Source organism: Manacus vitellinus, unplaced genomic scaffold (genome assembly GCF_001715985.3).
Source record: "Manacus vitellinus isolate BGI_N305 unplaced genomic scaffold, ASM171598v3 scaffold_49_pilon, whole genome shotgun sequence".
In the NCBI taxonomy this organism is placed as follows: domain Eukaryota; kingdom Metazoa; phylum Chordata; class Aves; order Passeriformes; family Pipridae; genus Manacus; species Manacus vitellinus.
The window spans coordinates 380,682-404,901 of record NW_021940603.1 but is presented as its reverse complement, the minus strand read 5'-3'; the positions used below and the strand labels follow the sequence as shown (position 1 = coordinate 404,901).

Here is a 24,220-nt window from a genome sequence, read left to right as displayed (position 1 = left end):
TCAGCCTAATCCTGAAGGACTAGAATTTTCCAACACGCTCAGCTGCTGATGCATTGACCTACACCAAGTCACAAACAGGGGGAGCAAAACACAGCCACACTAAATAATTCCCAGTGCACTGAATTTGATCCCAGGGGCACAGGGCTGAGCTCTGTTACAAATTAGTGACCAAAAGGCACGAACAGTTTGCACTACCTAAGTCTTGTCTGTGGAAAGGTGACACCTTGTTTCCCACATGTTATGCTGTGCTTAAAAGCACAAGATGTTGATTTATTCAGAGGAACTCAATACAGTGTGCAGCACAACCACTCACCTGCTGGATATCTAAGCTGGTGATATCCATATGCACAATGCAGGCTTCCAAGTTTTCCAACCTGTTCTTGTCTTGGAAGTGAAGCAGCAAGTCTTTCATCACCTGAGCTGTGATTCCCATCAGCTTATCACTTAAGATATATGGCTCCAAGCACTCCAGAAAGATGCCTTTGGCTACAGAATTCTCGCTCATCTTATCATATATCTGGTTAAATAATAGATCCCTAGGAGGAAAGAAGAGTTTAGTTATCAAATAATCTTATTAAAATCTCATTACTTATCTACAGTCTGAGGGCTCTAAATTAAACTCCATTTCCTCTGTATTCCCCAGGCTCAGGAACTGAGTGCCCTGTTCAGCTCCTGCACTGGGACAAGTTACAGGATAAATCAGCTCTGGATGTTGCAGCAACAAAAGCGCTGTTAGAGGGGAAGGGATGATGATGACAGGAAAATCTATCAAGGCAGGTTCTTGGTTTGAAGCTACTTTTCTTCTTTAACACATCAATGAAAATTTAAGAGATACTCTGAGTCCCCTGACTTTAGTACCAGTTTTTAAGCATTCCTCTACACCATGATGCGAGATGATATGAAGTGATGGGATGGGATTCCTCTAATCCATGTGATGTCATGGGGATGGCACTGGGGGGCTACAGGGAGGGCTGGTGGTGTGCCCTGGGACTCACATGCGCTGCAGCAGGAGACAGTAATCGACGATGACGGGCACCACGTCCTGCGGGAGGGACACAGAAACGGAGGGGCTGACAGAAATCCTGAGCAGCACATCCTGCACAGCTCAAACTGCAGCCTGCCCAGCACAGAGCACAAACAAAGAGGTATCTGAACTGGCTGGGAGCTGGCACAGTCACACTTGGTGACACTTGTGCAGAGGGCACCCAGCCATACCCACGTCCTGGTTTCGTGAGTGCACACGACAGGTGAGAGTTCAGCTGAACCACAGTAAGATTTCTCAAAAACAGACAAGTAATGTTTGGAGCAAAGCAAAGTTTGATTAAAAAAAAAAACAAAACCAAAAGATTCATACAAGAGTTCTCTGGAGCACCATACCTGAAAGTGCTGCTCCATAACCTGGATTTTCCCTTGGTCAGGACATTTCTTCAAAGTCCGATCAGCGTAATGGAGAAGGATTTCAACCATCTGAATTACAAGAAACAAAACATTAATTCAGATCCTACACTAAGGATTTTTCAGGCTGCTGAACACATTCTGAAGCACAAGGCTCACCTGAGCCATGTTTTTATCCGAAGCTTAAGTTCCAGTACCTTAAACAGCAAAACTTAGTTACCTCCAAATAAAATACACAGGAACAAAGTACAGTGATAAGTGTATATTTTAAACACATCCCTCCCAGAAGAAGATTCCTGTAACAACTGAACTGGATCAGTTGAAGAGTTTACTCCATGCCCACATAAACATGGAGCAAAATTTCCATCCTGAGAGGCAGCACATCACATACTGATGGTCACATACCAACCAAGGGTCAGGAAACTCTGGAGTTTCCTACACAAAAGGTTTCTCTTCACTGTGAGGGGATCAGAGATCTCCAGGCCTGGATGATAGTGTCACCTTCTGGTTTGGTTTTTTCACCTAATGCCGCAGATTTTATCCCCACCTTGGCATTTCCAAGTTTTTTCTAAAATCCTGTTCACAATCTTAGCAAGAGAGGCACACAGACACGTTCCAGAGTTAGCTCTGGAGGACAGCAGCCATTCCTCATGGGAACACAGGTAGCACACACCAGCACACATGAACATGCAGTTGGAAGAGCTCAGTGACTCACCCTGTCTGCAATGACTGCCTTCCTCTTGGTTGTGTCCCCAGTCAGGCCTGGAAAGAATGAGGGGGAGAGGGGTGGAAAATGAAGTTTTTCTCATCTAAGCTACCTGTAGAAATACAACAGCTCCCCATCTCAGATGCCAACACCATTGCCCTTGAGAGGGTGAGGTCAGGATATGTAAACACACACTTTTGTGTTCTACTTTTAGCCCACTCTTCTTCCAAAAGGCTTATTCTCCCAATTTAAAGGCTGTTCCAGCACAGGAATGGCAAGAGCAGCTCTGAGTGCTGTTTAACACTGGGAGGACAGTTAATGGAGGGCTGTCAAAGACTGTACATGAGGGTAATTGCTGGAGGAGGTCTTGATGCAAAGCAGCTGAATGCAGTGCACTAAAAGGGGAAAATAATGGAAATGTCAACTCAAAGAGACAGTTTTTCATTATTCAAAGAATTACTATCTGTTAATTGTGTTATATCTGTGCATTAAAACATGACACAGCTTCATACACCAGCAATTTCACAGCAGGATCTTATCCTGAGAACTTGCAGCTCATCTGTCAAAACCATCAAAAGTTACTTGCTGTAAAATAACATGTCCAGTACAAATCAGATCATTCAAGTGGCAGTTTCTGGCATAATTAACACATTTCTTATAACAAGCTAAGTGCTCACAAAGCATCCTCCTTTGGAGGAAACACGGGGCCAAACCCCAGCAGTTCTTTCAGCCATTGTATAGTCAGAGGAGACCTGAATGGAAGTACCTGCTTGGCAGAGCTGACAGAAAATCACACTGAAAGCTACCCACAGCTCATGCATGACCCTCAGGAATATTTTAGCAGGCTGGATGTTCACCTCCTGGATCCACCTCCTTCATGGCAAAGTGACAGCAGATTGGAGTCACAACACAGACCAAGTCTGATGCTCATTTGAAATCAGCAAACTGTCAAAGGGACTGCAACTCAAAAAAATCAAACTGATCTGTTGCTTCTGCCAAACCCAAAGCAGCACATCCTACTTTCTCTTCTTCAGTTCAATACTCTGCTTTTTTTTTTCTTATTCACCTGAAAAAGTGATTTTTGTACATGCACAGGTTTAAAACCTTCCCTAGAGGTTTCAGTTAAAAACAAAGAAACCAACCAACCCAAACTTACCTACTACAGCCTTTGCTTTACCTTCATAGAAGGACCAAGCTAAAGCCAGGGCATCTGTGAGACGCTCTTGTTTCAGAAGGTGGTCAACTCTCTGAAATAACAAGGGACACTGGACCTCAGTCCTACAGAAAAGATGATCCTCTCCTCCCATGTAAGATCAGCAATTCCCAGCAGTGGGTCAATCCCTGACAGCAAGGGGACAAGACACCTCAGAAGCTCTCACCACACTGCAGTAAAGGCCAGCACCTCAAAGAGATGCTCTCAAGTGTATATTTTCTGCTGAACAGTTCAAAAAACCTAAGAGATATCAGGCCCCAGTACATCAAACCCCTGGGGGTTACATGTTAGGTCAGGGGTTTGATGGATGGAGACCCACAGCATTAGTGACTCTGATACACAGAGAGGAGAAATCTTCTGTGCCCCATCCCTGCCTCATCACCTGGAGCCCAGCACACACCTCTGCCATGCTCTCAGCACTCAGGGGTACTCAGCCCACCCTTTATCTTCTCCTGAGCTCACAGTCAGCAGCACTGAGGCACATCACAAGTATTTTCTGCCTTAAGGAATTATTAGCACCTGAGGTCGAGCACCACCAGCCTTGGTAGGTCAGGTCAAAGCATTAAAGTACTGTCTGAGAGAAGAGAGATTCCAAGTCTCAGCCCAGCATCCTGTCCTGCAGCAAGAATTAACTCTCACCTTCACCCCTGATCACCACATACTCAATTACAACTCTTAGGTCCCCTATGATAGAGGCACAACTGCAGCACAGTACAGGAACTTAGAAAGGGGTTGACTCAGAGCACATAAATCTTGATTGACTTCTGATTTCTAGGAAAACCTGTGCCTGAAATCATGGGTCAAGAAAAGGCTTGTCACCACAGTTTACCAAACCAAAGTCAGTGGTGAATGGCTGGAGACAAAACCAGCAGAGGGAAGTGACTTGCTGAACTAAAAACTCAACCGAGCTGAACTGTTCAGATTCCATTAAAGGTGCAGAGAACAGGGAGCAGGAATAAAGAAAGCAATGGGAAGGTAATCTTACAGGAGAAAGAGCTCTGCTCAGCCTTGCAAAACTAAGTCTGAGACAGAAGATGCATACACTGGATAAACATACTGCAGAGTGGTGATCCAGTAAGGAAAACAGGTCTTTAATTCAAGTGAAAAGTACACACAGGAACAGACAGACATGAATAGACCACTAAGAACTTCAGTGTGGAAACTGATAGGGTTTGAGTCCTCAGAGAAATGATGTTCCAAAGAAAATCTTCAGCCAACAAGGATCTAAAATACTATGAACTTTCTCAGTAGCCTTTGATGGATTTTATGATGTGGGTCCTGCAGTAGGTGGAGATAAAATACAGCGAACCAGACTTCCTTCAACTCCTGGATGCTCACGTGGCACACACAAGGGTTGCACCACCACACACTCCCCGAGTCAGGCACTGCACTATCTCTGTCTCATTAACAGGAGCTGACCCCTGGCAAGGCACAGTGCCTGGTTTGGGAGAGCAGGGGCTCCATCCAGCCTGCAAGGTCGTGCAAGAGGAGTCCCACAGCGTCCCCCACCAAAATCAGGGTATCCGCAGTGCTGGCTCTGTGTGGCACTTGGGCATCCTGAGCACAGTGCTCAGAACTCAACAAATGCTCCCTTCCTCCTCTGGACCTATACTTAAGCAATTCCAACCTACTAAGCTGTCCAGTTTCCCTCTCAACATACCTCTCTCCAGCTTCTCAATGTCATGACGTGAACAGACTAGGAAAGAAAAAAGAAATTAAAAGAGTTATTTACTTACAGTTGCTCCTGCAGCCTGTGGTATCCCACTGACCCACCACACATGGTACAGAGGAGCTAAGGAAAGCAACCCTCAAGCTGTATAAATGGCAGCCCAGTTTTCCCTGCTGTCTTATTTCCTTCTGTTTATTCCCCAACACATTTATAACAGAGATATTGAAGCTTAGGCCACAGGAGATGTCAGTAAAGTAATGCTGAGTCTACTCTGAAGCAGCACAAATCAGGATACTCTGAAACTATGACAAGGTCTTACTTAGCCCATACCTGGGCTAAAACCAAATTTTTGCACATTTCTTTAATTCCACAACATAAGTGCACAAAGAGCCCATTCCCAATACACATTTCCACAGAAGAAAAGCTGTCCTTCTCTGGAATAAGAGCTACCACCAACAGTGAGTGGCCTGCATTTTTATTTAAAAACTCTCTCCACTTACCTTAGTTCCAAGGTAAAAGATCTGGCCACCACAGCTGCTGATGGACTGGTAACAAGCCTTCTCTCCCACCAGTGCCTACAGGGAAAAAAACCACATGCAAGTAAACCTGCCTTTTGTTTTTGTAAAATTTCCCAAGAAACATAAATGCATTTTAAAGACCCTTTGTAACTCAGAAACCAAAATGAGGCTGGGGAGAGAACCCCACAGATTGCTGGACAGTGGTAAGTCAGAGAGCTCTGCTGTCACTCCTTCCTGCTTGGGAACTCAGCTTAAACTGCTGCTGAGCTCTGGCTACCCAAAAACATGACTAAATAGGGCTCAGGTGCCAAAAAAGTTGTGGGGGCTCCTTCCTTGCCATCTGCTGCTTCCCAAATCTCCCTCAAGAGCAAATGTGTAGGGCACACAGATGGAGAGGCGACTGTTGAAGTGAGAGTTGCTCCAACCCAAGTTTGACTGCCAGTAACCAACGTTCCAGTCTTTGGGGAGTAGTATGTAAAAAAACCTCTTAAAGAATAAAGCACATCAGCTTTTGTCCTGGACAGAGCATTCCAAGGCTTGAAGAGCAGCTCCTAAAAACCTCAGTGCACAAAAGGAAGCATAAGCTGTGTGCTAGCTGCCCACATCACCACCATGTCTGACTTCTGAGGTGCTCCAAAAGGGCTTTTCCCCTGCAGGCTCCCACTTGGGGTGTATCCCAAACACAGCTGCTGCCACAGCAGGTCCCTGCTGCCTACCAGGGCCTCGCTGACGTTGCCCCCCGTGGCCAGGGATTTGAAGTGGCTGCTGTTGTAGACCAGCTGCACCTCTGGGATCTCGATGGTCTCCAGCTCCTCCTGCGTCTGCCGGTCTATGACGTGCAGCTTCTCCACGCTGTCCAGCAGCACCGCGGTCCGCGAGTTGATCCACTGCAAGAGCAGCAAGTCCCACGTTCCAGCAATGCAAACACAGACAGCAATGAAGGAGGCTCTGGCCACACCCCTGAGTACCAACACGGGGAGTTCTAGGAGGGCTTTGTTACTACACACGGTCACTGCACAGCTGCACACACACAGAACTCCAAAGGTAAGACTGGGGGGCTCCCTCCAGGGAAAAATCACATGGAATCTTCACAGAAAGAGCTGTGGACAAATGGCAAATCCACCAGAGCTCTTGGTGCACTCTTTATGCTCCAGCACACTTTCTATCCAAAGGTCTCAAACCCAAGATGATTACACCATCTGCTCCCAGATCTCTTAGGTAAATATAGCAACAAGAGGCAGTAAAAAGAGATACAGTACAACTGAGTTTAACTCAAAGCCTGTCACTCATATTCTGCAGCTCCTACTTTTATGTTCAAAACCTTGCAAAATAAAAAGGCTTTTTTTCATTGCTTTTGCAATTTTTCATTTATTTTTTTTTAAACAGTCAAACATATTTTTACAAACCTCAAATTCCAGCTGATGTGGATGTCCATATTGATGTGGTATTTTGGCCTTTCATGTTTTGCTCACTGTATTCTGTAAATGTTTGGAATTTAATAGTTTTTGGGTTTTTTATTGAAATTATCAATTATGGTGCTGTACCAAGCACTTATGTATGGAAATGTTACTGGAATGTTACTGAGCCAATTACACAGAAGTTTGCACTTTTTTTTAGTTTGAATACAGAATAAAAATCTTTCTTGCCAGATATCCTCTGATCCTGAAAATATTTCCTCAACAAAGCTACCCCTCCTTTCCAAAAAAAGGCAGTATTGTTGCCTCCATGCTACTGATTTTTTATCCTTTAGCTACTACTTGCTATTTCACTTGTGCTGGTTTTCCACAGAGTCTCAGGTTTAAGGGCATTTTCAGTCAGTTAGCACTGGATAAACACAGCCAAGAGCACAGCACTCAGGGCTATTGAAACATATTTACAAGAAAACTAGTGCAAAAAAAAAATTAACCCTTCTGTAGTATTGAGACTTACAGTAAAGTTGATGAGATCATAGTGCAGATGAAGCTGCCTCTGCTTAGTGACATGTATTGCACCAGTGTCATCTCTCTTGACCTAAAAGAGAAATCAAAGCTGACTCAGAGTCCAAGACTTCCTTCAGTTCAGCCTCTCAGTTCTCCACAAGACTCCAGGAGTCTGGAGCTCCCCCCAGAGAAGCATCTCAGCAAGACAGGCTTAAACATATCCTTTTCTTTCTGCCCAGTTTTACCAGGACAGAAGGTAGAGGAGAAAGAGGATCAATCCAGACAATACAATGTTCGGATGCTTGAGCAAAGCTTAAGGTCCAAGATGACAGCAGAGTTGGGAAACAAACTTAGCACTCCAAAGCCAAAATGCCAGATTTTCTGAAGTCTAGGTACTGCTCTCATACTGGAAGCAGGCATGAAACCATCTTCAAGAACCATATCTGCATGTGTAACTGCTGCAGACCTAACCAGGATGAGCAGCATCCCCTTAAGTCACACACCAACGGGATCTGGAAGCTCTTTTTTTAGTGGTTTATACAATTTTTTTCCAGACTCAAGTTTTACAGCAAAAAATAGAATGGTGTCTCAAATTCATGTGCCCTCCCTGAAAACAATCCACACTCTACCTCCAGTAGAAATCAGCTGCAAATCAATACCTCTGGAACAGATAAATCTCACACCTCTGGGTTCTCAGGGAAGGGCACCACTGCTTGCTGAGGAGCAGTGAGCACCAGGCTGGTTTTGCCAAGCTGCAGCCATGCCCGGCATGCTCAGAGATCACCCTGTCACTGAGACACAGGCTGTGTCAGCTGAACATGTCAGTGAGACAGGACTATCTGAGCAGCAGCACAGAACACCCCAGGCTCACCAGCAGGAAGTGCACGACGTCTCCTCGACAGAAGGCCAGCATGGGGTTCACAGAGCTCTGCACAGCCACAAAGTGCCAGGCCAGGAGAGGGACACTCGAGGGGTCCATCTGTCACACAACAAGCACAGCAAGTATTTAGGGCAGGCCAGGCACACCCTCAGCTCCAGGACACGTGTGGCCCATCAGCTGCTTCTCACTGACTTCACCACGTACACACACGGGCTGCAATGCAAATTCAATTCCTGGCCTGGTGGCAGCTGAGTGGCACCTCATGCCCCTTGGTGCAGCCCCACGTTTAGTGGACACCCAGTCACAACCCCCCAGTGTCCTCTCTGCCCAGTGAACATCCAGTCTCACAGGGATGGATGCACTACAACGAGCTGCAGCTTGCTTGCAGCCTTGTCTCCATTCTCCCACCCTAACATATCCCTCACCTGCCCCCTGCTGCTTTCCAAGAGGAACTATACCAGCAAGTAGTGAAAGTGAATAATCGAGTTCAGAAGCCTGACTAGTGCACTAATTCCACCCAGCTTCGGCCCCTTTAATTAAGGGGTCTCTTGTATGGTTCCTCTGTAAAACAGCAGCCCCAGTCCAGGGTGACTGTACCCCCAGTCAGTTGAACATCCCACTGCACCAGGCTGCAGCAGGGAAGACAAGCAGCAGAGGGGCTCCTTCCTACTTATCTGTGAAATTCAGCATCTTCCCAGAGGTACAGCTGGAAGCAGCCTTCTCAGCCCCTCTCTGCCCACAACCTGCCCACATTGGTTATCACTGCAATCCCACAGTGCAGTTGGCAGTGCTGACAAGGGAGTGACACCAAACACCTGGCTCTCATCTCACCTCCTGCACTCCAGACACTGTTTGTAGCCATAACCCAAAAAGCACCTGTTTGGCTTCATTACTCACCCGACCGTAGGGAAAGGTCATCCACACCTTCAGAGATGGCTTCAGGCCAATAACCAGTATCTTCAAGGAAAACAAGACAAAATGAAACGTCTGAGCACAGAGCAGATAACTTCTCCTCTGTGACTTCTCACACCAAGCCTCCTGCAAGCAGCACGTTACCTTTGTGAGGGAGGCCATGGCCAGCAGGGAGTACTGGGTGATAGGATGGTCTCTCAGATCAACTTTTGCATGTAAAGGCTCAATACAGCAAACTTCCCCTTTGGAGCCACTGAAGAGACACCGAGATTCACAGGTCCTCACTCCCATAACCCTCCTGCAAGGAAGAGAGATCAGCTCAGGGGCCAGTTATCAAGTAGAGATCAGCCCAACAATCTCATGATGTCTCAGGAGTGATCCTTCAGAAATATGCAGTTTAGAAAGCCCTTTGCACAGTGCCAGGGATCACTTGTAACATGTCACTGGGAGCAGTCCCACACAGCTGCTCAGATACAGACAAGAACTCCTTAAGATCTTATCCAACACTAACATTCTGGAAGCTGCTGGACACGATCAGACTCCCTTGATTGTCAATCCTTCCTCCTTGTCCCTTCTCCTCTTGAAGAGGTCAAGAAGAAAATGAGTGGTTACTGCAGGGCAGTTCTCACTACTGAGCCAAGGAAAACCAAGAGGCAGCACTTCCAGGAGCTGCACAAGAATGCCAAGATCCTGGACAATCCACTGACCCCTTCACAACTAAGGCTTTTACTCACCTATTGCAGTGCCAGACAGCACCTTGCTTCAGCTGAGAAACTACACTGCAGCCCTAGACTGCACCTTCAGCATTCACACAGCAGCTTTATTGGTTCCAATGGGGTTTTTTTCTGCTTAGGTTTTAGAGATTATGGGTCAGAATTGGTTCCCTGTACTTTCTATGGGTACCTCGGAGTTGTTGTCTTACTTAAAGGACAGTTCAAACACGGAGCCTCCGCTGTCGTTGCAAATCGCAAGTGTCGGGTCATCTGTAAACTGAGCAGATGAGCAGGTTAAAAGTGGCCCTAAGAAACAAACTGCCAAAAAATGATATAAAAATATATGCTATGGCAGTATGAACAGCACACAGAAGTACAAGCATTGCACCTACAGAAAGACACCTTTAACATCCAAAGTTGAGACAATTACTGGCTTTTTTATGATGTGCAAGAGAAGCAAGGTTTGTGTTTCCCCTTCACGCCTCAGCAAGCCCTGCTGACAGATTTTGGTACCAAGGCCCCACTATTTTCTGCTGCAGCTCAGACCTACAGCTGATCACAATCTGTGCTACCACTAGAACAGCTCACAGCCTTGAGCCCATGGGCTGGGGCCAGAGCTGCTGAATGGGCTGCAGTCACAGAGAGATCCAAATCAGAAACATCCAGAACTACTAATGATAGCAAATGATTAAGACAATAAAGGATCACAGTCACAGATCTCAGGGTCTTTGCAACCCAAGATCTAGCAGCACACAAGCACCTGAGGCCACATAAAGCCAGGCATAACATCAGGTATGATTTTCTGTGTGTGGCAATAACACTACGATGAACAAGAAGCCAGAGATGATTTCTCTCTCAACCCAAACATTCCCAACAAGCTATTTGAAAAACTGTTGATAGAAGCAACTTTCTACAGCTCAGACTCTTTTTAAGTTTAAAGTTGGCAAGTCTGTATCCAGGTCAAAACACTCCAAGTTTTAGAGAAATGTGTTCCAGCAACTAATTCTTCATACATTTTGGCGTCAGAGAGAGGAGTCACAACAGACAACAACTGTTGTTTGTTGCAGTACAACTCACAGTTATGTCAACTCTCAAAATACTCAGTTTCATTTTTAAACGGAATTCCTGCTCTTTTTCTCCTCTCTGCATGCCACTGCCACACAGCTCCTGGGTTCTGCTCGTGTCAGTAAATGTGAAGTACTGCACAAGGAAAGCCAGCACACCCATGAGTGATGATGGGGTGAGAGGAGCATCTGCAGTGCTTTTACCTTGATGTGCAGAATGGCTGTTCCTGGGGGGTGAGCATCTGTGATGGAGCGCAGCAGCTTCCCACTGGCCAGGTCCCACATGGTGATCTGCAAGCAGACTGTGCTCAGTACACAGGTACTCTCGAGGGTTCTCTCCACCACCTCGTGCATTACAGTACCTCCATAAATTCCCATATAGCCATGATCACCCCAGGTTAGTAGGGTTTTCATAGCAAAGGAAAGCAACCTGACATCTGTTCCTCCCCTGTTTTTCCAAGGATTTTACTTATCTGCTTATAGCAGACAACATTAGAGTTCTCTTCACAACTCTGAGCCATGTCCTTTTGGCCAGATGCCCCCCTGCCCCATCTCACTCATCTCACAGCCTGACACCACCAGTAAAGAATGCAGGATAACTCTGCTGCCACACACCACTGTTCCAAGGGGTTCAATGCATTTCTCTCTCCCAGAATCACTGAACAGGTGAAAAATCTCTGCTAACACCCATCAGCAAAACTCCAGCATGTCCATGACATGAACCTTGTCCCTCCTCTGCTCCTGTGCTTGCCCAGAGTGGCAGGTCAGGCAGGAGGATGGAGCTTGGCTTCTGCTTGATATTCAATCCAAGCAATATCTCACTTAAGAAGCAGCAGGTCCCAAGCTACTCCCTGCATAGCTGAAGAGTGTTTAGCCCAGAAGAGCTGAGATTACAATCTGAATCAAGTGTTTTATGGGAAACAGGACTTTCTGTGATTCTATACATCACCTATCCACACTCCTAGAACTGCTGCTCCAAAATAATTTATCCAAGTATGATTTAAAATGGCTGCTGTCCCACATGGATTGAATCTCTACTTCCATGTGGTCTGGAGCAGGCTGGCATTTAGTCCTACAACAGGCACTGGGGTGTGTTTGATCTACAATGAAGGAGAAAACCAAAGGAGCAAAAGGAAATTAATCTAAAAGGCATAACAAAGTAGCCTTTTTTGTATTCCTTTGAATTTCACTAAGTTAATGTATTTCCATTTTTGTTTAAGTTTGTCTTGTAACTTCTGTCCAGGAATTGTTTTATCTCTTTTGGTTCTGAGAAGGGCAGAAAACTACAACAACAGACTCAAACCCTTTTTTTCCCCTGCATTCCAAAGCAATGCTACTTCAGTAATACCACACAAGATATTAGTCATTTCATGAAATAAAATCAAATGAAGTTTCACGAAATTAAATGAAATCAAAATTTCTCGAAGTGAAATGAAATTTAACAAAAAGAAATGAAAAGTTGATAATTCCTTTTATTTCATGAAATGAACTTTGGGGCTACATATGAGTTTCAAGAATTTCAAGTCATCACCACAGTAAAAACCAAGCACAGACCTTACAAAGTGACCCAGAAAGACTGAGCAGGTTGTCTTGGTGAGCCACTGCACATTTCAGTTTATCAGGGGCAGGAATTATGTCACAATTAAATCCTTTCACTAAACTCTGCATTAGTCACTTCCTCCCCAGAAACCAGCCCCAAACACTCCGAGTTGGCTCCCCGGATGCAGGGCTTGGCTGCCAAAAAGGCTTTGGGCAGATGACACCACGTGTAACTGCTTCTGAGCACTGAACCAACCAACACATTGACACCTGGAACTCCAGAGAGTCTCCAGCTCATCCCCTGGGAATATTACCTGTCCCTTGGCAAAGCCACACAGGAGCCTGGAACAGTCGTTGTTGATGCTGAGGGCAGAGATGGCCCCATACTGGGCCCCCACAGCAGTGCTGCCCAGGCACAGCCTCAGGGCCTGGTTCTGATCTAGGGCACAACAACCAGCAAGAAATTAAGGGAAGAGCAGTGACTCAAATTAACATCATGCCATTATTTACAGGTACAATTCACTTGGGGTACATTAACAACTCGCAGACTTACAATTAAGTTCTTAAAAAAAGAGTTCACGAGGTGAAAGCACGTGTTAGTACAGAGAGAATGGGACACTGGCTTGCAGGGAAATACAAAAATGATTTTTAAGAGTACAAACCAGGCACAGGGAGTATAGAAATGCAGAGGTATTACATAATGAAGAAGAAACTACTGGTAAAATCAAAGCAGTATCTAGCATTCCTTTTACTACTCTGCTTTGAAGCATTGAAGATGACAGAAAATTAATTCTGTCTTCTGAGTCTTGTATCTCCATATTTGAACATCAACTGCAAAACCCCAACGTAGGCTTAAGTCTATGTCATAATTTTATTATTATTTTGTCATGTTAGTCCCTGGTTTTGTTAATAAAGGCCAGAAGCTGGAAGGAAAAGGAACTTGCTCTCCAAGGGGCACAGTTAAAATGGTCAAGGAACAAAGATGCTTTGTGAGGACTGTTGGAAATACATCAGAAACACCACAGTAACACTGTGTGCAGGAGTCACCTAGAGCAAGGAAGGGAAAGGAAGGGATCCAGGGAAACAGAGCTGAGCACTATAAAGCCCCTGGAAGGTCTGCCCAAGGCACAGGAAATGTTCCTCCAGGCTTGAGCACTGCTAGAGATGTGCCAGATGTGAAACAGAGCACGTATCCTGCATTTCCTCCCCAAAAGGATGGATCCATCAGGCAGCAAACACAGACTGAGGGCTGAGCACACAGTGGAGTCAGCTCAAATTCCACCTGTATGAAGAGCATTAGTGGGAGAAATGAATATGAGCAAGAAAAGCTGCTGAACCCATGGATTACCCCAAAGCACTATCCAGGGCGAGCAGAAAACATCCTTGGCCACAGCACCAGAAAGCACCTTGACATCCCTGTGATCCCTGACAGCACAGATCAGAACAGGTCACAGAAGAAGAACATAACTCATGGAAGATTTCCATGGAAGTTCAGACAACACAGAGCTACAGCTGGTAAACAAGTTTCCCAGAGAAATATTCTCCAGATGGTGTCAAGATCCAATTCCTGTTCCAGAGGTCTAGAAATACAGTCCAGAAAAATACCACCTGCTAACCATAAAAATATGTTTGAAAGCAAGGGGAATGCTCCAGTTCTTCATATGAAAAGTAAATGGCATTCTGTACCTTCCACTGCAGCCCAAGCCCATCAGTGAGTCAAGACCTGTTTCCTCTAAGGCATGAAAAAGGAGAATCTTCCACAGTTTTCTCTGTAAAGGCTTTATATGCATCTTTATATGTATCCCCACAGGAACTTTCCAAAGCCCTTTTCTTCTCCCTTCACCCCCAATGTTAATTCCAAACAAACATCCCAAAATGAACTGATCTGTATGAGCAGTGCCAGTCCTTGTTCTTGTTTCCAGCCAGTCAAAAGATGACACACAAGGAGGAGCCATTAGATTAGATTTTCTTTTAAAAAACAACTATAATATGGATGAAATTGCTTCCAAAGCAAAGCAAGATCAGAGAATCAATGAGGTCCTACTAATCAGCTGACAAAGTAATAAAAATAGATAAAACCAAAAGGTTATAGAAGGTGATCTGATGATTTTCCAGACCTACATTATCAGCTTGGAATTAAGGCACATTTAGGATTAAACATAAAAAGCTTTTCCCAAATGCTTGAAACAAAGGTGGTTATCAATTGTCCAAAAATGGGTTTAATTTTTCAATTTACAAAAGGCAGTTAGTTCTTCATCTGAAAGTTCTCTGGCAGCAACTGTGTTGCTCTCAGTCTGAGGTCAAAGTGAGATGGCCCTTAGACACAGCTCTGCAAGTGCAGAATCAAACCAAGTTTGTGAATGTGAAACAAGTCACTTCCCAGAGCAAAGGAATGAGCAGAGCACTCCAGAAGCTGACACTGCTCAGATCACCAGGCTGCCACCAAGATCTTTCCCTTAAGCCCTGATTTTCCTGAGTTTGAATTGGTTCCCTGCAGAATTACTCCAATATCACGAATCCTCTCAGGCAGGGTGCCAGAACTGCTCTGGATGGAGGTGAGCTCATGGAAGAGGCTTTGTCCTGCCCCAAAACAACACCCTCACAAAGAGCTGTGGACAGGATAACAAATACCTTTACCTGGTCCTGCCTGGGGGATTTGGGAGGGTGCAATGCACATGCATCCCATTAGCAATTCCCAGAGTGGCCAGCAGCAGCATCCACTATTCCTGCACTGCCCTTTGCTGAGCTGGCACCTGGAATGCCAGCACAGACAACATGCAAACTGGGAACACGGGAGCTGGGCATGCAGGGCACGTGCACAGGGCAGTTACTGTACCTTTTCCTGTTCATCCACACAGAAAGGGCCACAAGAGGGAAGAAAAAGCCAGAAATCAACATAAAAGAAAGGAGTGAAGTAACAAACAGCACATATGTGGCAATGTCCAAAGACAGAGAGCCTTCAGAGTTTGCTGAGTGTTTCCTCTGGTTAACATTTCACCTTCTGATTTATTCAAGAAGTGATGCTGTGATAGTGGTTTAAATACAAGCACTTTAAAAAGTGAGTTCATGAATTTGAACTTCATTTTGTACTGAAGAGTAAAAATAAAAAAAAAATAAAAAAAAAGAAATCTGAGAGGAAATAAAACTGGTAATGTGACAGTAATATCATTGGTAACACTGCTTTCAACCAGTTACCACCAGCCACCAAATCAACTCCCCACGAATTTAACAACACATCTAAGGGTAATCATCCCAAAATTTAGTTTTAATGCTGTCATACCTCAGAGACTCAGGACACTCACCATAAGTTTTACAACCAACAGAGAAAATAAAAATACAAATCAGTAGTGGTACCACACAAATCAAAACAAAGTTTAGCCATACAGAAATTTTTCTGTCTGGAACATCAAGTCTTTATGAAAAATAACACACTTCAGGGAGTTGTGTTTAAGAGCTGGTTTTTGAGTAGGGTAAAACCTCCTGGCTCTTCCAGAAAAATGGATAAAGAAAACCTCTAAAGAGTATTTGTGTGCTCCAGACATCCCTTCCTACCAGCACTTCTGCAACACTTGAGAGTATGTCAAAGAATAGGCAATTAATCCAACTCTAATCCACTAAAAAATGTTTCTCAAAGATCAGATGCACAAACTGAGAAATGTCCTGGGATAATTTCTTGAGAGCCAACAGAAGCTTTCAAAGAATCAGAATGAAAGTTTCCCAAGTCTTCCTTAGAAAGGACAGAGCAGACAAGTCAAGAATACAAGTGGACTCAGGAAAGACAAACAAAATAGCTAAAGTCAAATGAAAGAAAAAACAAAGGGTTACAAAATTTCCTAGTGACACAACTATCCAGAGAGTTCTGTTCAACCACAAAATGCACCTATGTTTTTGCAGACAAAAAAAGCTCTTATATTCCCATTGTAAATATAAACCCTGCACACAGTTTACAAGCCTTCAGTAGTGAATCTCACCCTAATTAACACATCTGGTAGAAACACGTTTTCCTAAAAAATGTCCAGATACTGATCAGCCTACAGACAAACTGCTGCTTTAAACTGCAGAAGAAACTCAAGCCAGAATGTAAGAATGACTCTTTGCATGCTTATATAGAGTCCCAGAGTCCCTTCTGCAATGTAAAATGCTAAAAATTATCTATTATGACACTTGCAGAGAACAGTTTCTTATTTAAAAGCTTCCTGACTTCCTCATGTCAGCACACAGAGAGTAAAATCAGAGTAACAGTGTGTTCCACAGGAGTGATCCTGGAGAGCTCCACACACTAGAGCAACCTTTAAAAAACTAAAAAAAATCCAAAACCCTACAAAGATTTAGTGCTAAAAACTCCTGTGTTACCTGCAGCAGATAAGAAGTTACTTATATTCAGATTAAGCACAATCTGTAACTGTTTCACTACTGAATTAAGCAAAGGGCATCAAACAGTTTAATGTCTAAATACCCAGGGAGGTGAGTCTTGCACTATCACAGTCTTTCCCACCCCTCTCTTGTACCCCATCCCCCAGAACTCTGGATTTGAATAATTTCATCCAGTTTTGGGAAAAAAAGTATAGAAGATACTGAGATTTCTGAAATGGTTAAGAAGTTGGTGCTGCACAGATAAAAGGCACAAAACCCAGTGTTTATGGGAGCAGATCAGGAGCTGTTCTGGCCCAGTTGGTAACCTGGATAAACAAGAGGCACAGGCTCAGAAACCTTTTGAATGAAGTTCTGTGATAAAAGACTAAAAGCATGAAGGGACACAGAGGTGGGTGATGGTGCAGGGAAGGAGACACCCATGACATGGTCAGAGGCCCCACTTCCCAAGGAACACAATTCCCCTGATGCTGACAGCTATTACATCACAGAGCAGAAGATTAAAACTGTGAGGTGATACTGGTGTGGCTTCTTCAACATGAAAACAGAGTATTTTCTATTTAAACCCAGAAAAGGTTCTTTAGACAAGTGCTACAGAACTAAATTTCTCAGTATCAATGTGCCAATCCCCACCAAAGCAGAAGGAACATGTGAATAAGGACAACTAAAATATTACTTGTGCTTTATTTCTTTGCTGAAAGAAAAATCACATTTAGCACAAACTTAGAAGTAGATTCCTCAGAAGGAATCCAGTCTGCAGTTCTAAATCAGGCTGGGGTTTTCTTGCTTGTGTTTGCATTTTTTTTTAAGATCATTAAAATGCAAAAAAACCTCCAAACTTTATTTTTAACTTACCAAATATCAGTGCTAAGCCATGGGAAGTCCCCACTGCTATCAGATTTGATGCTGCCTGGAAGAGTCACACAGATAGATTGAAAGCAGAAGAAATCATTCACAGATCCACCATTTACCGAGCAAAGTTTGCCAAAAGGGGAAGATTTCAAAGGTTGTATAAATAATTTCTTTAATTTATAAGTGACAAGCAATTCCTGCATGAAGCCAGATAAGCACTACATGTGAAAGAGCACCACACAGATTTTCTCAAGATCAGAGGGCTGCCTTTCCCTCTGCTGTTTGACACTCAAATGCTCTGAGTGGGACCCACAGCGAAATTTCTTCTCTCTAAAGTCAGTCTCATTCTTTTGGTGTAGTTTCTGAATATAAATACTCGGGATTTTTTTCTAATTCAGCTGCTACATCCACATGTGAACTCTTCTACAACCCTGTGCAGTGCTGGTCCCCTGAAGAGACAGCCCACAGCAGGCCCAGAGATTGCACAGGGAATTAAACACAGCTCCAAGATCCTATTGCACTTGCCAACCTGCACCCAATTCACTAAAACCTAATAGAAATCACATAATGCTGTAGATGTATTAATGTTGTTCTACTTTATTTATTAACAAGTCTAAGTCAGGCTAAAAAAATTCCAGTGCTTTAATATCTGGATGTGTAAGCACTGGTTTTTATTCTATGTGCAGAGTCACAGCTTCCAACTTTGCTGTGCAGCCTTTTTAAACAAAAAATATAATTTCTTATGGACTGATGCTACTATAGTCAAAGTGACCAAGCACATCTTTAGTTTCTTTGTAACACATTAGAACTCATTTCACAAAGACAGAACAAACACTTGCTGCATTTCACCTCCTTGAAACATTTCTCATTTACCTACAGGCAGCTTCGCTTCTGACATATTTTAATTAACATGCTTGACTTCGAATTGCTAAGCAGGAATATCCTTTTTTTTGGTGAAAAATTTGTATTTTAAGGACATATTTCAGATACATGAGAGACACAGGGATGCTGACCCATCACGTGGAACACTTTTAAGTTTCTATAAGAAATTGTGAGGAGTCAAAGCAGTAACTGGCAAAGAAATACCCAGGGGAAATTCAGTGTGCCCAGCAGAGGAGGACAGGCTGAGTGCTCTGCTCAGGAGCCCTGGTGAGGAGATAAAAAAGGGGAGTGCTGGGCAGTCTCCCGAGGAAACAGAGCTTTCATGCTCCTCCTCCCATCCCTCCTGTTTGAAATTCATTATCAGGCGTCTTAAATTACTGCTTTAACAAACTGGCATGAAAACCAAGTACAGAGTCCTTGAAAAGTGTGGGAGTACTCACAATTGCAGTGGGCAAGCCAGCATCCACCTTGTCCTGGGGAAACAGGAGAAGCCACGAGTGAGGGAGGCACAACCCCCAGCTCTGTGCATGTCTCTAATTATTACAAATTATTACACGGAGCAAAATCAACACGAGCTGCATTCTCATGGTCCCACCAGGGACCACTGGCCAGAAACATCCAGAGGGATGACAAAGTGCCCAGAACTGGAGAGGAAGCAGCATTTCCTGTAATTCCATAAGGAAGTTTCGTGTGTGCTGTGCCTGCTGCAGGCACTGAGCAGACCTGCCAGTGGAACATTTGCCAGCAGGTTTAATGACACCCAGCAACACAAATCAGTGCTCAAGAGCACCTCCCACATTGCTGCTGCACTGAGTCAGCTCATCCCTTGGTCACTGCTGCCTGGGACTACTAGTTAGTACTTTATGGACCAAGCAGGGACTGCTATGGACTACCCAGAACTAATAGCAGGGAGGAGGGAGGAGATCACACACAACCCTGCACACCAAAAGAGTTTCAAGTTTTAACTCATGGATGTGAGAAGAAGGCAACACTTACTGCTGCAGACACTATTTGGGCAGAAATTCCTTTCAGGAGTGAGAGCCGGATCACTGATCCATGGAGTGAGAGAGAATCTGGGAGTTTTTTCTTCCTAAGGAAAAAGAAATAAATTGAAGGCATCCACAAAAGTTCAGAGCTTTGCCTAGGCCACAAGTAAAGCAGCAGGTAAATTCTGCATGCACCTGTAACTCACACAGTTTCCTTTCTTATTCTTGGGGGCCCAGATTGAGATGACACATGGGATTATGAGCAAAGCCTGCTCTGCCTGCACAGTCTGACTCTAACTCACCTCCCAGAGAAAAGTAAGTAGTTCTTCAAACAAATGCTCAGTTTCAAGTGAACCTCAGAATTTATTAATAAAGCCTGAAAGCAACACTTGAGCTCTTTAATGAGTCTTTCAGTGAGCCAGGAAGTTTTAGTCTGTAAGCAAAACTAAACAATTTAGTCTGTAAGCAAATCTAAGCAAAACTAAACAATTGGAAGAGGTTCATCAGCAGAACACAGAGCCCCAGGAAAACTGGGTGTATGCTTAAATAGTAACCTTCAATTAAAACACAGCTGACCTGATACAAAAGCTTAAGTGCTTCTGTTTATGGACACATCTTTTAAAACTAACTCGTGTGCAGGAACAGTTATTCCTGAAGAGCACTGGTGCACTCCAGCAACCACAGCAGAGGGAAAATCCCCAGGAAAGTTGCAATTTTGTTGCCATGCTCACCACTAGAAAGCCAAATTCCCAAAACTAAGCCGGAAACACCCGATTCTTATCTCTCCAGAGGTGCACAAATAAGGAGCTCACACACAGAACGAAGAAATATGTTGTTAATAACTTATATTATGGCTAAAGACCTATAACCATGGCAACCAGCCTCACTCAAAATAACAGGAACACTTCCAGGTTTTTCTGCCTACTCTGTACTGAAAATGTTTAAGCCACTACAGGTAAGATTTCTCTCAGTACAAGGCATCTTCTTCGAAAAAAGAAGGGACAGTGAATCCATACACCACCATATGCCAACAGAAACCACCAGATTCAGACTGTTTATATCCTGTGCAACTGCTCATGCAATAACCACAGCTTCCCACAGCAACACCAGGCAGCCATGGGAGTGGCTCAGGCCATCCCTGGAGTAATTAACAGGTCAGCAGTACTGGAGCTAATTACCACATTTTAGATGTCAGCATCAGCAGTCCACTCAAAGGAGTGACAGCATTTGCCTTGCACAAATAACCACCAGCTGCTGGCACACTCTGGAGGTCAAACACAGCTCTGAAAGATTTTCTTTAAAGTCATCACAGTTCAGCACTACAAAGATTTCATTAAAACTCAGAGAAACTGAAATATTCTGTCTCCCATAAAATTTGGGCACTTATTGCTCGATGTCCTAGTTAGAACAGCTGGGACCAGTTCACCACTGGATGGGTGTAACCCAAAACTGGGTATTCTATAGCCTTCCATGCCATTTCCCAGAAACTGTTATCAATGAACCACTTACACCCTCTGCCCAGAGCAGCCCTGACTCCTCAGGCTATAAACTGGGTGTTAAGAGGCCTGTGAGACAGGAGGGTGCTCCTGTCCTCACACCCACTGTGGAACTGTGAGACAGGAGGGTGCTCCTGTCCTCACACCCACTGTGGAACTCCCCACCCTGAGGGAGGTACACTGGGCATACTGGAGGATATATAATCTTGGAGTCTTGGGACTTTTTTAACCACTTGTGGGATCCAGAGGAAGACTGCAGACCACCACTCTCGACCAGACTGCACCAGCACTCTCACCAACAGGTTTTTTCCCTCTCCTTTTACCTTGGACTCAGGGGGCCCAAAGAACACCACTCTGTTCATGCCCCAGGGTGCTGGGTTATACATTTGGGTTTTGTGGGTTAAAACCAACTGTTTGTCTGTACAATCGTTTTTATTGTATTATTTTATTAAATTGTTATTCTGACTTATAATCTCTCCTTTGAGCTGAGTTCATTTCCCCTGCCGGTTTCCCTCTAAACCAGCACACTCAAACAGGCCAGCCCTCAGCACAGCAACAAATCCCACCTTTGCCTGCGTGATCCTGGAGGAGTAACAGTGTGTCCTAGTTAGAACAGCTGGGACCGATTCATCACTGGATGGGTATAGCCCAAAACTGTGTATTCTATGGCCCTCCAAGCCATTTCCCAAAAACTGTTGGGGAGGAGGCCTGCCTGTGGGGGGGATGTTCCTGTCCTCATACCCTTTTATGGAATTCCCCGCTCTGAGGGAAGGATTGACCATTCCTGCCTGAACTGGAGAATATATAAACCTGGAGTTTCAGAACTTTTCTACGACTCGTGGATCCAGAGGAAGACTACAGCTCACCACTCTCAACCAGACTGAGACCACCACCCTCAGCTGGACTGCAATCACCACTTTTGACCAGACTGCAACAGCTCTCCCACCAGCAGGTTTTTTCCCCTCTCCCTTTACTTTGGACTCATGAACCACTTGGTTCATGCCCCAGGGTGATGGGTTATACATTTGGGTTTTGTGGGTTAAGACCAATTGTTTGTTTGTATAATTGTACTTATTGTATTATTTTAATAAATTGTTATTCTGACTTTTATAATCTCTCCTTTGAGCTGAGTTCATTTCCCCTGCCGGTTTCCCTCTAAACCAGCACACTCAAACAGGCCAGCCCTCAGCACAGCAACAAATCCCACCTTTGCCTGCGTGATCCTGGAGGAGTAACAGGAGGATTTGTTTTTAAGGGCTCTAAGCAGCACCCCCAGGGTGCAGCTGGCAGGTTGGGGCTGCAGTACCTCTTGAGGTGCGAGCGGTCCCCGCTGTCGGAGCTGGCCACGGACGACGTGTCGTAGGAGTGCGCGTCCGTGTTGTCCACGTTCAGCAGGAAGGGATCCTCCAAAATGAAAGACTCCTCTTCATCATCGGTCTGAGGGGACAGAATCACCACAGCTTGCTAAGTGTTCAAAGCACACACAGCACCACAACTGAAACGTCAGCAAAACAGCACCAATTCAGCTAAAAAAATAAAATAAAGGAAAGGACAAGACAGTCTCATACCTAAACCCAGGAATTATTTCCTACTTTACTGGACTGATTCTGTGGAAGAACCAGTTTCCAGAGTTCACAATAATCACAGGAGTGGGCTGGAGAGAAAATCATTCGGCTCAATCTTCCTTCCCCAGATAATATCTACTCCATCAAAACTTAAACTGACCTTTAACTGAGCTGTTCCCAAGTCTCCCAATAGCCAAGAGAAGGCCTACAATTATCATCATCTACTCCAGCACTTCATCAAGTGTCCCTAAGAGCCCAGCAGTCCCTCCAGCTGCTTTGAGAGTTGATTTTGCTCTGCTCTGTGCTCTTCTGCTGGCAATATCTTTCTCTTTTCAGTCTTAACCCAGAATTTTTTATTACAGTGTTTTTCAAACAGCCATTTTTCCTGATGTCTTCTAAATGTGGTGCAGTTCGTGTTCTCTCCTCAAAGAGCCAGAGAGAGCAAACACAACAGCCTAGCTGATGCCAGAGGAGCAGAGAGCAGAGCCCTGTGCCCATTGAACATCCCCTCTTCCACTGCAACTCTGCCTTTTTGGCTCAGACAGGTTGCTCTCCACTAAAATCCTTCTCAAAAGGTGCTTTACCAGTCATTTCCATCCCATGTGTAACTGAGATCAATAGCACTGGAGTAAGACTTTGCATTTGTTTGCACTGAACTATGCTTTCCTCATGATTACCTCTCGGGGTTTAAGACTTTCATTCTGCTCCTCTGACATGGCTGTCACTGCATCTCCTTTGGTATCACCCAAATTACTCAGTTCCCTCCACCTCTGTCACCCAAGGCACCAGCAGAAACAGGACACACCTCTCTACACTACCCCTACTACTCCTCTCATTCTTGGTCTGGATCTGTTTGGGGCACCTTACACCTGTATTTTTAATGCAGCTTTTTAAAAGAACTATGAGCCCTCCCAGGCTCCTTCTCCCTTTAGGGGAAAAGGAAATCCAGCCACCAATTTCCTCATTTTGTTAAAAAGCTTGTTTTCTTTGAGTTAATCTTTACTTTCACGCCGTTTTTCCTCTTGAGGGCTCATACACAGCTACTGTAAAAAATACACTGAGTTAGATACAAGTGAGACAAAGCCAGCTCTCCCCTGCAAGGTACTACAAGTCACATCAGATGCTGAGACAGTTCATTGCTCCTGCCAGAGGACTAAATATCTAGTTCTCACCTCCTCTCACAACTTAAGAACTACCCAGAAACTCTGCAATTACTTTTAGCTAAAAACATCTGTTTGATGCCCTGACCTTTAACAGACTGTATAGGCTTCAGGTGACTGTCCAGATCCACAGGTGAACGTACTTAGACTTAATAGAAACTTTTTATGTGTTGCAGCTGTGGATACTTTAATTGAGGAAAAAAAAAAAACCAACAACAAAATTCTATGTCACACCCGATAAAGCAATTACTCAACTGAGCACTTCACCAGCTATCACTACCAGGACATCATGAAGTTATACAGTTTTATTTTCCCGGAAAAACACAGGAGGAAAGGAGCCAAAGGAGCCTGTGCTGCCTGCCCTTCCCTGCCCGACAGAC

The 24,220-nt window shown here is 44.5% G+C and overlaps 1 protein-coding gene across 2 annotated transcripts in view; it reads right to left on the bottom strand.

Annotated features, from left to right (window-relative positions):
• The window catches only part of VPS8 (VPS8 subunit of CORVET complex), a 63,893-nt gene extending 41,270 nt beyond the window's left edge, over positions 1–22,623 (bottom strand). Inside the window, exons 1-19 of one of the 2 annotated variants that reach the window (XM_029962670.1) lie at positions 22,422–22,623; positions 19,630–19,723; positions 19,074–19,106; positions 17,755–17,809; positions 12,843–12,967; positions 11,194–11,280; positions 10,135–10,202; positions 9,357–9,510; positions 9,198–9,257; positions 8,292–8,399; positions 7,431–7,511; positions 6,218–6,388; positions 5,484–5,558; positions 4,975–5,010; positions 3,279–3,348; positions 2,111–2,157; positions 1,378–1,467; positions 996–1,042; positions 314–536 (exon numbers count right to left, since the gene is read on the bottom strand). In XM_029962670.1, the coding sequence (XP_029818530.1) occupies positions 314–536; positions 996–1,042; positions 1,378–1,467; positions 2,111–2,157; positions 3,279–3,348; positions 4,975–5,010; positions 5,484–5,558; positions 6,218–6,388; positions 7,431–7,511; positions 8,292–8,399; positions 9,198–9,257; positions 9,357–9,510; positions 10,135–10,202; positions 11,194–11,274 (1,311 nt within the window). In that variant the 5' untranslated portion in view covers positions 11,275–11,280; positions 12,843–12,967; positions 17,755–17,809; ... (1 more) ...; positions 19,630–19,723; positions 22,422–22,623. Of the gene's footprint in view, positions 1–313; positions 537–995; positions 1,043–1,377; positions 1,468–2,110; positions 2,158–3,257; positions 3,349–4,974; positions 5,011–5,483; positions 5,559–6,217; positions 6,389–7,430; positions 7,512–8,291; positions 8,400–9,197; positions 9,258–9,356; positions 9,511–10,134; positions 10,203–11,193; positions 11,281–12,842; positions 12,968–17,754; positions 17,810–19,073; positions 19,107–19,629; positions 19,724–22,421 lie in introns of both variants that reach the window. The other variant, XM_029962669.1, reaches the window with a different exon arrangement.
• Positions 22,624–24,220: the final 1,597 nt, after the last annotated feature.